Genomic DNA, 15756 nt, shown 5'->3' on the forward strand with positions numbered 1-15756 from the left:
TGCTAGAATGCAAGCTGTGCATGGGAAAAGGTGGTGGGAGCACTACCTGTAAATAAACCTGCACCAGTGGCTACTGAACCCCAGGATCTCTGAGTGACTTTCTGAACGCAGCAGAAGTGGAAGCAGGGTAGACTTGGTAGTGTCCTGTTACAGTGCACTATGACATACTGATGTTTGCTGTTTGGGCTCTTCATCCAATTTCACTATTGTCCCCACACCTGGCTCCTTGTCCCAGTCTCTTGGCTTAGCCAGTCTCCTTCCTCACCTTGGCTCCTCATATATCCTCAAGCCAGTTCCTCCCATTTCTCTCCCTGACTTCCAGTCCCAATCTACTCTCCCCACACCTTCCCATCCAGCTCATGTCCCCTCTGCATTAGAACCAGGCTGCTTCTTTCTACATGCTCCGTGAGCCGGGGGGGGGAGGCACTAAGAGCACAGAGGAGACAGGCTTCATACTCTCAGATCTGGTGCCTCGCCTCAACTTGTCCTGCAGCGACCTAGAACTACAAACTGCAAGGAAAGTCTTGCTCAGCCCTAAGCTGGAGCATGCCCAATATGGAGAGAATCTTTGGGGAATTTAGTTGAAAGACTTTAGCAAGTCTCTGTTGGGCATCTGTAAACTGTGATTTTTCAAATGCATATAATTTAGACAAATTTGGGCAGATTTTGACAGGGACAAAAGGCAACATCCCTGACACAAAGGCTATTCCTCCGCCAAATTTCAAGTCCCTGCAGCAAAGCATGGAGCAATACAGCTTCTCAAAGAAAGGTCACCAGAATTTTTTAACATGGGAAAAACAGCATTTTCCCCAAGCTTCATTCCCTGAAATGGCCAACCTTTTTGGCCAAAATTTTTCAAAAAAAAAAAAAAGAAAACCCGAGCCTGAAATAGATGTTCAGCATGGAAAATTTCAGACCTAATGCTTAAAATTTGGCAATGTTATAAGCAATTTAAAAGAGTGTCCAATAATGGGAGGTAATTAGGTGTTGCTATCATCCCCACCTATAATAATTTAAAAATTTGTACCTTGTCCATTCAAAATCCTCCCTTTTGAAGATTTGTTTATCTATCAGACTGGAAAGTATGTCCCTACAGTGGATGTACAGAGTAAGCAATGCCTCTAGTGTGGTTTGCTTGTGAAGCTGAAGTATGTCAGATGCCATCTCTGCAAGCTGCTCTAGATGATGGACTAGTTCATCATGGACCGCTGTCAGCTCCATCTTTGGATCAGAACTTTGGAAACTTCTTGTACAATCCTTATTAAACATAATTTGGCTCTAAAAAGGCAAATATTATTCTGGCAACATTAATAGTTTCTATTTCTTTGAATTAAAAAATACATGTTGCATAAACACACGATTGGTTTAATAACTTGGGGACAGATTCTGACATCCTCATGTTGACCAGTACTTTACTCCACAAATAGTCCCAATGAAGATAAATGCCGTTCAGATGAATAATAGTGGGAGAACCCCATGCTTATTTGATATTTCCCTTTTGAACACAGAGAAAAATAATGTAATCTTTTCACGCTGTAAGGCAGATTTTTAATCTGAACCTTTTTCTCAAATGATCACATTCCCGTTACTTTACTTCATGTTGCTGACTCTGGAAATATAATTTTTTTTCCACATTCATAAATGTTATTTAAATGTAATTAGCATATATTTTTCTCCTGGTATTCTGTAAGCCTTTGTTACAGACCTTAAAATCACCTTCCTCCCACTATTCCTCTATTTTAACTCTATTAAATTTGAACCCCTCATGTCAAAAGTATCATCCCTTCTCTTTTTCCTTAACAGCTGGGTAATACAAAATGGTCACACATCAGGCAACTCTAAAATTGCTCCAACTACCTCTGATAATCAGAGAGCGAGCAAGAGATCAGAAGCAGGAATCAACTGCAGAAATTAAAAGGTTCATGTCAAAGAATCATGTTATCTATGAAGTTCTAAAACATTCTGTACAGAAATTTAGAAACCTGCATTTATATAGCATTATTACCATAGGATTTGGATATTTACAGGCAGAGTTTCTCACTAAAGCAGATATCCAAAATCGAGTGGCAATGTCATTTTTCAGATTTGAATGAGTTGTTAATGATACTTACCACAAGAAGTACCACCTGTCCTGGATGAGTAAGAAACCACTGTTTAAATTCCATTTGATTCCATTCTATCACTCCAACATTTACAAATCTACAAAACACACATCATGCCATAAAAATAGAATTAGGTAATCATCACAGAAATACAATTAGTCAATTATTATGCTGCCATATACTAAGGTTTTGTAGCAGGCTTCATATCACTAGCTAATATAATACTTGTTTTGACTAACCAGCCTTTGCTGTTCTGGATATTTTTTGGATGCTACAGCAGATCACTAAGAGCCCAAAGATGCAAAGTACTCTTCACCTTCAGTGTAATTTGAGGATGCTCAGAAACTTTGCATTAAGTGCTCTGCATCTAGTAAAACAGACCCTAAAGGAACTACTATGCCATATACCAACATTTTGTCCATGAACCAAATTGCCAGATCTTTGTATAACATGTTTCAAATAATTATTTCTCCAAAAAATGACAATGACTATAGAAACAAATCCCCTGGCTCCTTGTAAGCGTGTTGGCTCCGGGGGAGGCCACAGCGGCTTCCTACGGACGGAGGGAATAGCTCGCGTTCGACGAGTTAGCCGTCTTAGCAATACCCCTTTATGCAGGGGGAGCAGTAGTTAATGGCGCAGGCCCTTAGTCAGGGCGAGCGAGCACAGAGTCAATCGCTCCAACCCTTAGGCAGGGGTGAGCAGCAGTTAATCTCTCCGGCCCTTAGTCAGGGCGAGCGAGCACGGAGTCAATCGCTCCAACCCTTAGGCAGGGGGGAGCAGCAGTTAGTGGCTCAGGCCCTCAGTCAGGGCGAGCGAGCACGGAGTCAGCCAGGAGAGAGATTCTCCGGAGGGTGGCTAGGGAAAAGGGGAAGGGGAGGGGGACGCAGGCCCACCCGTCTCCACTGCGTCCCAGCCCAGGGCCCTAGTAGTGGCAGAAGCAGCTGCCACTGTGTTGGTGGGGCTCCCGCCGCAACACACCGACTATACTGTGGCTTCAGCCACAGGCCGTGGCTGTCCCTGGGCTGCTTCCTCCCCACTGACCCCAGTACCTGCCCCCTCCGGGCTGCCGGGGTAGTCCGCCGGGCGTAGCGCCCTCAGTCCTTCCGCATTGACCGGGGGTAAGGCGGGGAGCTCCTCTTCAGAGGGCAGCTCCTCCAGGTCGTTGTAGGCGGGGAGAGGCTTGGCCTCTGGCAGCTCCTCCAAGTCCTGCCCCGACCCCGGGAGGGGCTCGGCTGCCGGCAGCTCCTCCAGATCCGGCCCGGCCTCCGGGGGTGCCCGCCACTCGGGCTGGTCCGGGGTCTCGGCCCAGTCCGGGGGTTCCGGAGCACAGGCCCGGGGTCGGGGTAGCTCGGCCCAGTCGTCCTGGCCGGGTTGCCTGGTCCAACTCTGTGAAGGCCCTATCCAGTCCCCAGGCCCAGGTGGGGCTGGGGTCCGTCGGCGGCTCGGCTCTGGCCTAGGCCTCTGTGGGCAGGGCCGCATGTCTGTCTCTGGCAGCAGTCTGAGGCCTACTGAGCTCAGGGGCCTGGCCTTTATACTTCCCCTTCCTGTCGGGGCTCCGCCCCGCTGCCGCTGATTGGACCGGCTGAGTGGTCCTATCACGGCCCGGGTCCCTTGTTGCCAGGCAGACTCGGTGGCAGGACGTGAAGTGGTCCAATCAGGGCACTCGCACTCTTCCTCAGGCTCTTGCTCCAGGGGAGGCCACAGCGGCTTCCTACACTCCTTCAGTGTCTACTTAGTGATGCCATATGAGACCAATCCATAAGGAGAAACTAAGGAACCCTATCCTTGATGAATTTGTTTTTCAATAACCACGAATCATAAAATCCAGTGTCTGGGTGTTGAAGCAAAGGTTGGAATGCCTAAGGAGGCTGCATATTTGACTTTTTGTTAACCAGTGTGGTGAGACAGAAGTTTACTTTTGTTACTGGCTTGGTATAATCTAATGATAGTATAACCACCAGTGTGACTGCCCTGTTTGTCAGCAGTTTGTTACTTCTCAGCAGAATCTAGTATTCTCATCAGTGATGACTCACTGAGGCACGGTGACATCCTGTTCTTCTGATCTCAAAAGATCAGCCACATAGCCAGGTCAATATACAACTCAGATCTTAATCAATAATCACATTGTTGCCAATTCTTTAGTAACTAAAATCTAAAGGTTTATTTATAAGAGAAAAGAAAAAGAGTTAAAATGGTTAATAGATCATAGAATCACAGAAGATTAGAGTTGGAAGGGACCTCAGGAGGTCATCTAGTCTAATCCCCTGCTCAGAGCAGGACCATCCCTACCTAAATCATCCCAGCCAGGGCTTTCTCAAGCCACATCTTAAAAATCTCTAAGGATGGAATCATATATATATATATATATATATATATATATATATATATACACACACACACACACACACACACACACACACACACACACACACAATCACTGCAAAGTTCTTATATCAGATTTGTAGCAGTGATGAAATAAACTGCTGGCTTATAAAGTCCATGGTAACTCCCAAAAGATTGGAAGGTCCTCAAGTCCAAGAATTAGAATGTTCTTTTCAGTTGCAAGTCCAGAGAATCAAAGCAGAAAAGAGACAAAATGGATGTGTTTCAAGGGTCTTTTAAACCCCTTCTTTGAAACAGAAAATCCGCAGACACATGGCAAACTGAGTCACACCCTCAAATTGTGGAAAGTTACAGGCACAAAATGGAGTGCAGGGTCACAGGTGCAAGACACATGCCCTTACATGGCTTGCTGACTCACAGGGGCAGTCATTACCCATATTCAGGCTGGGGCATCCACAGGAAGATTCACTCAGTGGGACAAGCTACTTTTATGGCCCACTGTTACAGTGAAGTGTCCTTTAATGGGCCATTAAACTTCATCAGTCCATTCACAATGTGCTGGCTAGTCTGGATGTAAATTATCTTGTGGGTGTCACCCCTGGAACAACCCATTTAAGATAAAGACACAGCCAATATTCATAAACTTCAGATACAGTGACAATACATGGATTTAAACAGGATAATCTTACTTAGTCAATCACAACATTTCTATTGACACCTTACACGATGTATTTTGTACAAGATTTGTTGCAATTGTCTAACAGTGGTAATGTTAATGATATAATTATAAATGGTCATATTTCAATCATACAACATTACACAGGGACTGGATGTTTGTCAGATCTGCTGGTGATAATCACAGTAAAAAGTAGGGAGGTGCAGAACTTAGTCAGAAGGGAATGGGATGTGGGTCCCAGCCCAGAGAGAGATGAAGGCTAGAGGCCTGAGATCTGAATGAGAAATTCTTAAGTAGACCCTTGCTGGAATTAAAGGTGCAGTTATCTTGAAACTGTGACAATGACATCACAGCAATCAGAACAACAGTGGGGAAGAACAGAATAACATTGTGTCAGCAAGAATTCATATCTGAGAAATATGTATTAATGGTAACACTGGTGATGATCAGAAAAGAAGAGATACTTAACTTGTGTCCCCCTACGGGTGCTCTACTTCAAATGTGAATGCATCTCTCAAGCCCTTGAAGGGAGATTTTCCATTAGCAGCATCTGTTCAGCCTGCGCATGTGTTCTATACAACTTCATGCACACTGAAGGTATATAGAGCTGTATGGGCAAACCACGCTCAATTTCTTCTCTCTCAGAATGCCCAACAAGGAACAGTCTGAAGCAGAAGGGAAGGAGGAAGGGTAGTGGAATACGCAGAGGGACACACATCCCAAAGACCCAGAGTTACTGCTCACGGCAAGTAACCTCCTCTTCTTCAAGACGTAATCCAAGATGGCTGAGAGCAAAGAGGATTCAGTCATAAGATGGTGCCAGTGACACCAAAGGTTGAATCTTTTCCATTTCTGAAGGTAAGTAATTCGAGTTAACTCCTTTTACTATTTAGTAATACCTGTTGTGCCCATTGAGCAGGTAGATTCCAATCCTGTTAAACCATCTAGGAGCCATGCTTGGAGATGGAAGACCTCTAGATTGGGGTGAAGGTACACAACCTGCATCCTGGGAGAGGAGATGAAGGCTTGAACATCAGTTGGACACAAAGAGGCATAGTCTTGCATACTTGGTCAAAGAGCAAGCTGCCATGTGACTCAAGAGCTGTAAACAGTTCCTCATTGTGGTTCAGGGCTCCCTTGAATTATCCTTACCAGATTTGCCAAAGTTATAAATCTGTCTGTGTTATGAAAGGCCCTGGCAGCCAATGAATCCAAGTACAGCCCTATGAAGTGTATTCTCCATATAGGGGCTAACATGATTTTTTTTTATGTTTAGCTGGAGACCCAGTTCCTGGAAGAGAGAAAGAGCTGTCTGGGTGGAAGTCAGTACTGCTTCATAGGATCGGCCCTTGAATAGCCAGTTATCGTGATACAGGAAGACTAAAATTGCATCTCACTAAAGGCAAACAGCTACTACCTCTACTACCTTACTACTGCCTTTGAGGCCGAAGAGAGTCTGAAGGGAAGTATTCCATATTGAAAATGATACTGGCCCATGGTAAAATGTAGGTATTTCCTATGTGCGAGATGTATTGCTATATGGAAATTGGCATCCTGTAAGTCAAGGTCCAAAATCCAATCTCCTTCCTCAAGAGAAGGAATTATAGCTTTGAGCTTCTCCATCCTGACTTCTGAGACTTTATGACCATAATTTATTCAGTCATCTCAGATCTAAGATCGATCGCCAGCCTCTGTCTTTTGGCATGAAAAATACTTTGAGTAAAATCCTCTCCCCTGATGAGGAGATGGGATTGTTTCTATTGCTCCTAACTGAAGGAGAGAGTGAATTTCTCAACTCAGTATAGTCTCATGAGAGCGGTCTCTGTAGAGGGATGGAGAAGGGGGATGGGAGGTAGGAAGGGAAGTACATAAAGTGGATAGTGCAGCCCAGTGTTATAACCTCCATGACCCACTTGTCCATTATAATATGCCACTAAGCCTGCAGGAAATGGAAAAGGTGGTCTCCAAAATCGGGAAGGTGGGCAAAAGTTTGCAGCTCGCAAACTACAGGCAAGGGAAGAATTGAATCCTCAATCAACCAATCCAAATGGTTGTTTCAGATATGACTGAATATTTGCTGAAGGAGGGTAAGGAGCTCTCTTCCCCTGGAATCTTTCTCTCTTTCTAGCAGATTCAGTGGTTCTGTGAAATCCAGAGAACTGGGTAGCGTGTGGTCCCTTGGCAATTTGAGACCTGCTAAATCTCCTTTAGTGCTAAGGTATGTCTAACCAGAGAACTCGACCTGGCCCTGGATTTCTTCAGTGTATGTAGGGACTCCTCTGTAGTTTCCTGAGAAGGCTTTCAACCATCAAATGGGAGATCCTCAAAAGTATTCTGAACCTCTCTACAGAACCTCAAAAGCTAGAGCCATGATGCCCTGTGTATAACAACCACTGTGGAGATGGATCTAGCATCGCTGTCGGCAATATCTAAGGAGGCTTGGAGAGAAGACCTGGGTAATAACTGGCCCTCCACAAGCATGGCCTGAAAATATTCTCTACACTCCTAAAGATGTTCAAGAAAGTCTGCAAACTTGTAATTTGTGAAGTCAGACTTAGCCGTTATTGCCTGACAGCTTGTGATCTGAAATTGAAAGGGTATGAACAAGTAAGCCTTTCATCTAAAAAGGCTTAGCTTCTTTTGGTCCTTATTAGATGAGGTAGACCTGGAGTAATGCTATTTACTTTTCTCATTTATAGTATCCATTACCAGGGAATTAGGGGTGCGTGGGAAGAGGAGGGAACAAAAAATCTGAGCCCCTGGGAGGAACATAATATTTCTTATCTGCTCATTTGCAAGTTGGTGGGATGGTGGCAGGAATTTGCTAGACTAAGGGGTACTTCCAAGGTAGCACAACCCAGGTGGGAGTGGCCAACTTCAGAATGTCCAGGAGCTTGTGTTGTGAGTCTTTAACCTCTGAAAGAGTTATCTGAAGGGTGTCAGCCGCCCTTTCCACAAGGTCCTAAAACTGGAGAAAACTGTCAGCCATCGATGATGGAGGCATGACTGCCTTGTCTGGAAACTAGGATGAAAAAGGAGTTTGAGGATTGGCTTCCTTTATCCACCCTAGTCTCCTGTTCTTCAAAGGTCTTCTTATGATGGGGAGACTGATAACCTCTACCCCCTTGGTGTAATGGAGCTGGAGGTCTAGTAAATTGCTGCCAATATGATGCCCAAGGATCCTAGTATGGCCATGGGGGGGGAGGTCATATTAAGAGAGAGTGGCATCAAAGACTGATTCCATCGTCCCTGTTATAGGCAAGGATCCTTGCCAAAGTACAGGTTTCTGTCCTGATGTGCACTGATAAAGAGGAGACTGACTAAATGTCTCATTTATCCTCCTCAATGTCTTCAAAAGGGAGGGGGTCAGTACAAAAAGGCAGAGAATCTTGAAATATTGGGAAGCAATGGTAATCCAGAGATTGGTTCCAAGAGTCCCTGGAGTAATGCAATTCCTCTGGTATGGAGTAGGTCAGTACCAACACAGGAGTTGAGGAGAATGGTAACATTAATCTGGAGCATGTAGGTGCTGGGGCTTCATGAAGGTATCTGGTGTTTCAATTTTGCTAGTACCATCAGTCAAAGGGAGAAAGCATCAATGGTAAGTCTGATGTATAGAGAGTGCCATTCTACAGAAATGTATGCCTGGGCATCCTTATTCTTCATAAGCGGTACCAGGGGCCTGTTGGAGCCGTACTTCTCTGAAGCACTCTTTGATCTTCTGGTCCTACTGGTACTGAAAGAAGAGCCCATCGTTTCCATGGTACCAAGTTGAGAGGTCGAGGCTTCCAACACTGTAAAATTAGTTGGAGATCAGGGCTTTTGGGAGCTGGCTCCTTGTGCTAAGAGACCAAGCTCCTCTTCTTTGGAGCTTTCCCTGAGTCCTCTAAAGTCTTCCCCCTCTTAGGGGAGATGTTAACTGAGGTCAAAGGGGTGCTGTCTTTGTCCAGAGACAGGTGTACAAGGGGCTTGCTACCAATGGCTCCTGAGAATAAAACTTTATATAGGAGAAAAGGATAATTCAGAATCAAAACAAGACATCAACATTCCCTCCAACAACATAATCTTGAGAGAATAATGATTAGATTGTACGTGGAATGGAAAGACGGGGTATCTTGGGATTAAAAATTACCCAGCTAAACCATCTGCACAATTGTTTTTTTAAGACGTGTTGGTACGATATTGTTTGCTATTTAATACGTGATTAAGCTATTGAGACTTTTCCCACCCTCAACTGGAATTGCACATAAAACATACTCCCAGAATAGGGAAATCATGTTCTGCTGTCTTGAAAGAACTAGTCTTAGTTATCTCAAATAATTTCTGAACACTCCTGCATGGCAATGCTACCAAATGTAAGCCTGAAATCCTGCACATTGTCAGTTTTCATTTAGCTCTAGAAAAGAGCATTTATATGTCATGTCCTTTGTTGAAGTGTTTTTTTAAATGATTGTAAGTCTCTTGTTTTAGTGTAAGCTCTTCAGGGGAAGAGACAATCTATCTCCTACTGTGTGTTTATACAGCGACTAGGTCAATGGAATCCCATTCATGATTGAAGCTTCTGGATGCTACCACAAATACAAATAAATAACAAAATTACTGTTATAGCGAATTTTTATTCAATGGGAAATATATGCTTACTTTTTTACCATATCAAACATGCTGCTCTCTACATTTCCTAGCCACTGTTCAACCGGGCCTCTAACACGAATATTCCTGTAATGTAGAATTTAAAAAGTCAGCACTTACTCAAAACAACTGAATATGTTTTAATTTCATATTCTTACAACTTTATTTGAACAACAGGTATAAGGAGTTCTACTCCACCTCTTATTTCTCAATTCTAAACCCTTGAGCTAAATCCAGAGTGTGAAAAAACACCTGCTCTTCTTTGGAATCACTCTTTCTCCAGAGGCTACAGACTTATCAGGCTCTGATTCTGCATCTCATTCATGTGCACAACTCCCAGAGAAATCAATGGAAATTTTGACTCCATGGGGATTGTGGTCTTAGACCCATTGTGTAATGCATGAAGGATCACATCCAGAAAAGAAGGGTTACTTACCTTAAAGTAACTATAGTTCTTTGAGACTTATAGTCCATATCTATTCCGCTCTTGGTGTGCATACACTCATGCACACAAGAGTGAATTATTTTGGCCAGTAGTATCCAGTGGGACCATGTCTGCATCCTAGAAGATGGTTAATGCAACACTTATTGAAAGACCAAGTGTTGTGAAACATGAATTTACAGCATGTTTTGACTTTTCTGACACTTCTTTCAGAACAGTAGCTTCAGACAAGCCTGCTTGGAGGGATCAGAGCTTTTATTTCCATAGGCTGGCAGATGGGTACACAGACCATTCACCCTAAGAGAGCTCTGGCCACTGTCGTTTGCAAGAGAACCTCTTACGTCAAACTGTTGTTCAAGGATCCAGGGTGAGGATCAGCTACCACATACTGGAGAATAAAGGTCAGCTGTCAGCCCAAGGGTGCCCAGGAATAGGATCCCAGCTTCAGGAGGATGAATAGGGTGAGATAGACTATGCTAACAACTTTTCTATAGTAAACCCTGAAGGGCAAAGGGAAGGGCAAATCCCCAGTGGGTTTGGCCTGGGGTCACAATATCAACAAACATGGGACCTATACTCTGGGGATGAGTCTGAGGAAAGTGACAGTTAAGGGATGGCTGGGTCTGAAGCTTTCTGCAGGATTACGCACATAGACCACGGATCCAGCAATACAGGACTAGAAACACAAGGGGATTGGCCAGAAGGGTGGCTCATGGAATCATGATAGGAGAAGCGCCAGCAATATACAAGCTAAGGGCACAGGATATACAGCTCCAGGATAGGTTGGCAGAGTAGCTGACTCTCTAGCTCCTCTCATGGCTGAAAGGCTAGGGACTATGTTTGGAGCAAGTAATCTTACATCAGAGTCAAGAGCATTTTTAACATCGGTGTGGGGTAGGGACAGGATTCTGAAGCAGGCCCCTGAAGCACAAGGGCATGGGGTAGATCAGATTACAGTGACACCACCTGCCCCAAGCAACAGTGTCCGATCACATGCAGGACCCAATAAACCACTGGGAGCGCATTTATGAAAGGTGGTTAAAGATAAGATCTGGAGAGGGGAATATGTCAGAATGTTCACCCTCCTAGTTAGAAATGAGGATGAGTATGAGAAAAAGACTATGATTGCTAAAAAAAAAAAGAACAAAAAGTGAAAGCTGGCAAAAATCATAGTTAATTGGACCTCAGCTTTTCTCATATTCACAAGTGTAATATTTGCATGGAGCCCAGACTAATGTATTCTCTTTTTCAGTTTGGAGGAAGGAGGGGCACTCATCAGGGGCACAGGGGATCAGCCTGAACCATGGGAAGGTGGCAGTGCAGACAAAAGCACCATCTACAATTAAATTAGAAGTATTAAGGGTCATTTTGTTGGACTATCCTAGCAAAGAAGATGCTGATTATATTTTAAATAGATTTTTATTTGGCTTTCAGATCCCATATGAAGGCCTGAGATATCATGTACAAGCCAGGAATTTAAAATCCATGGAAAGATTTGAACAGATAGCTCAAAGAAAAATTCAGGAGAAAGTAGCAGTCAAAAGGGTAGTTGACCCCTTCGCAAGTTTACCAATGTGGCTTTCTCCTCTAGTTGGTTCCTAAAAACCTAAAAGAGAATACAGATACACACAATTTTGTCTAAAACCCAAAGCTCCTTTGTTAATGGTAGGATGCTACAAAGACAGCACCCAGACAGTTGAAGGTGATCTTAGGACACTTTAATTTTGCTTGTACGATGGTTGCTCCAGGGAGAGCCTTCTGTGCCTGGCTTACATCTTCCATGACTGGGGTCAGGGACTCTCACTATATCATAATTGTAATCAGAGCTATGAAAGCTAACTTGGAGGTATGTGAGACATTCCTCAATCAATGTAATGGGGTATCTTTTTAGTGAGCCAATTGGACAGTGAAAATGAAATGTCAGGTACAATCTAATACCTCTGTGGGAATTGGTTTTGGAATATATTTTCAAGGAAAATTGTGTGCACATAGGTAGTCAGCAGATTGGACAGCACAGGATGTAACAAAGCATATTCATTTTCTGAAGATTTTTCCTATATTGGTAGCTGTCATTATCTAGTGTGAGGAATTCTGAAATGTGTATAAAACAACAGGAGTCCTGTGGCACCTTAAAGACTAACAAATTTATTTGGGCATAAGCTTTCATGGGCAGAAACCCACTTTGTCAGATGCATGAAATATGTGTGTTTCTTTCTGGTGCAACAACCAGTCAGTGGTTTATATCAGTCAACTGTCAGCAGGTGACATCATTTGTTTTACATTCCCTTTCATTTAAGATCCTTTTTGTGCAGTTCATGAACAAGGCATAGATAATGGCATTGCCAATGCTCTCTCACTTTCAAGAGAACAGACTCCAGAACCTATGGCACTTGCCAGCCATGACCCACAGGCAATGTCTCACCAGTTGTGGAGCCTTAGTTCATGATTGCTTTATGATTATTTAAACACACACACACCCCTCCTCTATTTCTCCCCTAACTTTCTGGTTTAATGGCTAGTTTGGTCAAAGGTAAGGAGTGCAGAGATCAAGGACATCACTGTAACTGGCCCATCTCTGAGCATCAGGAGATGGGATATGCAGAGTACCTGGTGCACGAGAGATTAGATTGGTGCATGCCCCTGCTGCACTCATTGATGGCTGAGCTACAGTCACCTAATGTCCTGATTATTCAGCTGGGCAAAAGTGATTTTGGGAGTTACACTGGATTCAATTTAAAGATTAGGATAAAGAGGGATGTGGAGCTGATTACAAAGTTATGGCCTCACTCTTAATTGGCTTGGTCAGAGATGCTTGCAAGATGAGTTTGGGGGGAGAGGGGGCATAAGCCAGCCCCTATCAACAGGGCATGAAAAAATGTGAATCATCAGGTAGCCAGGATAATTTTGGGACCTGGAATGGGGGCACATAGGGATATCTGATGCAATGGCCCTGAACTCTTCAGGGAGGACGGAATGCATCTGTGAGATACTGGGGCTGACATTTGGCTCTGTGACACGAGGGATTGGTAATCACTGACATGCCTTGTGACTAGAGCAGGTAAAGGCTAAAAGGACCTATGTCACTCCGACCCCATTACATGGTGGGGAGATGGTTCACAACTGAACTGAGTCTGTGGGGTAGCTCAAGGAGGGTAGCTCTATCTTGAATTGTTGGGCTTGTGGTGGAAGTCCTGTAACTTGCACGGCAAACAATTAAATGTTTGGTATGTGAGCGCTAGGGTGGGCAATATAGTGTCCCTCCCCAAGGTTTAATTAATAAAGTTGCAGTAAACCATTTTAAACCCATCCCACAGATCTGTCAGTCATTATCCTGCTTGTCCTGGATAAAGTGCTCTGAAGGCTAAGAAGGTGGAGAGCTGCTCCAGAGCTGAATGGCCTCTTGACAGATTGGAAATGATTTTGCTTCCCTTTGTCTGTTGATATAATGCATAGCTGTGGTGTAGGATATAAGCACTTGGACTGTGCATCTCTGGAGTAGTGGTAGGAATGCCTGGCATGCCAGGTGAATGACTCTGAGCTCTAGGAATTGAACACTAACCTCCTTTCTTCTTTGGGATAAGAAAATAATGGGAATAAAGCTCAATGCCCCTGAATTGTAAGGGCACTTTTTCCACAGCTCCCAGTTGTAGAAAGGAGTCTACTTCTTAGGATGGGGAAGGTATGGGGAAACATTAGGAAGGAAATGAAATTGGATAGAATATACCTTTTTTTAAATTTTCAGGATCCACTGGAACAATGTGATTGGAGTCCAGGGTTCATGAATAGATGGTCGATAAAGCAGGGTAAATGGAAGAGGATCTTTGGGAGGATCCATCAGGCTCTCAATACTGGTGTCAAACCAGCTACCTGGGGGAAGATGCAGACTGTGCTGCAGTAGAGGAAGAGGCAGAGGGTTGTCAGTGGAACCTCCGCTTCTTTCTTGATAGCTCCAACATCCTGTGAAACTAGTAGTAATAGTGAGATGAGTAACTGCATGAAAGAAATCTGTGGTCTTGCTTGCTTTCTCTTTCGGACTGGAAGACAGGCCCTGAGAACATAAACTTGCCCTCCTGTCCTTTAAGAAATGGAGATCCTTGCCCATATTTTCATTAAAAAGTTAAAGGGAAGGTCCTCCATTAATGCTTGGAACTCCCTGGGAATTCCTAAAGATTGGAGCCGGAAAGATCTTATCATGATCTAGCCATAGCATGCACAGCTGGATCAAACACATTACCCTTCCTTACAGGTTGCACACAAACTATCAGCTCTTTTTCAGACATGACAGGTCATTAGCTCCTATCAGTGTTATTGTGACAATTTTTCCCAATTCAAATATTTTTTATTTGGACAGAAGAACTTGGTATTTAGTCACACACATCTGAATACACTGTGTGTGTGAATAGTTCCAGTATCTTTGGGTCTCTCTCCCTAGGTGTAGATTTGAGAGGCCTCTATTGCTTTGACTTTTCTTGGACAGTAGCTGCCACAAACTGTGTTATTGGGTTAGAATAAAAGTATTCACATCCCTTGGGAGGCACTTGGTACCTCCTGTCAGTTTACTTGGATGTGGTGAGAATGGACTCTCGGGTGTGCCATAGGTCTTTCACAGGTTACAACAGTCCCTCATTTAGAGAAATGCTGAGTCTGCCAAGCATGGAAGGGTGGCAAAGGTTCAGGAGTTTGTGAAGTTTGTCCTGAACCTCTGCCAGAGATATAGCCAGAGTATCTGCCATGAGCTTGATGAGTTCCTGGTGGAATATCTTGAAATTTTTGAATGAAGGCATCCAGGGATTTATTGCCTTGTCAGGAAAGGATGAGATTACAGTGGGGACAGTGGAAACAAGTTGTTCTTCCCCTTACAGATTTTCTTACTCACCACTTTCTTCCTCTGTCTTTCCAGAATCTGAACCTGCACTACCTGATCTGGTTGTGTTGGTTTATAATCACTATTTGAGGAGAGAGATCAAACCCTAGAGGGGGGCCAATGATGTATGTTTGTGTGAATATGGCTGCATCTCCTAGGACATCAGCTATAGTCTAGACTGATACCAAAATGCGCACTAAGGAGAACACACACAGAGGGGGTACGAGAATGGATGCTCCCTGTGAGCTGGAGATCGTTTCCTATTGTCCCTTACAGATCTCTCCCTAGAGCCTCTTCTTGATTTACACTGGGCTAACTAATGAGGGGAAGGAGGATGTGCAAGAAAGGAATCCCTACTATGCCCCAAATACAATGAAAAAAGGGAGTACATCTCTTCTAAGCAAGGGGTTGTCCTGTTAGGAGTGCTCTGGCTCTGTTGTGCCCTGCCTAAATGGGAAGGAGGGAAGTCAGTGCCAGATATACCTCCTTCATCTGCCATACCTTCGAAGATGGTGGCTTAGCTATCACCAACCTCAGGTTCTCAAGAAGATGACACTCTGATACTACTCCCACAGATAAACCACTTGATACCAACACTCTAGGTTCTGATGCGCTGGGCACTGGGGGAACACAGTTCCAAGGTTGCCCTGTATAGAAGCACAGGATACTGAACGTTGAGTACTGAGATGTCAAGTGC

The 15756-nt window shown here is 44.0% G+C and overlaps 1 protein-coding gene across 1 annotated transcript in view; it reads right to left on the bottom strand.

The window, feature by feature from the left end:
* Positions 1-15756, bottom strand: part of DNAH14 (dynein axonemal heavy chain 14) — a 584657-nt gene that overhangs the window by 369414 nt on the left and 199487 nt on the right. Inside the window, exons 32-34 of the mRNA XM_067564773.1 lie at positions 9766-9840; positions 2112-2199; positions 1028-1278 (exon numbers count right to left, since the gene is read on the bottom strand). Of these exons, the coding sequence (XP_067420874.1) occupies positions 1028-1278; positions 2112-2199; positions 9766-9840 (414 nt within the window). The remainder of the gene's footprint in view (positions 1-1027; positions 1279-2111; positions 2200-9765; positions 9841-15756) is intronic.

Source organism: Emydura macquarii, unplaced genomic scaffold (assembly GCF_026122565.2).
Source record: "Emydura macquarii macquarii isolate MOO-44397 ecotype Brisbane River unplaced genomic scaffold, CSIRO-AGI_Emac_v2 contig_2676, whole genome shotgun sequence".
Classification (NCBI taxonomy): domain Eukaryota; kingdom Metazoa; phylum Chordata; order Testudines; family Chelidae; genus Emydura; species Emydura macquarii.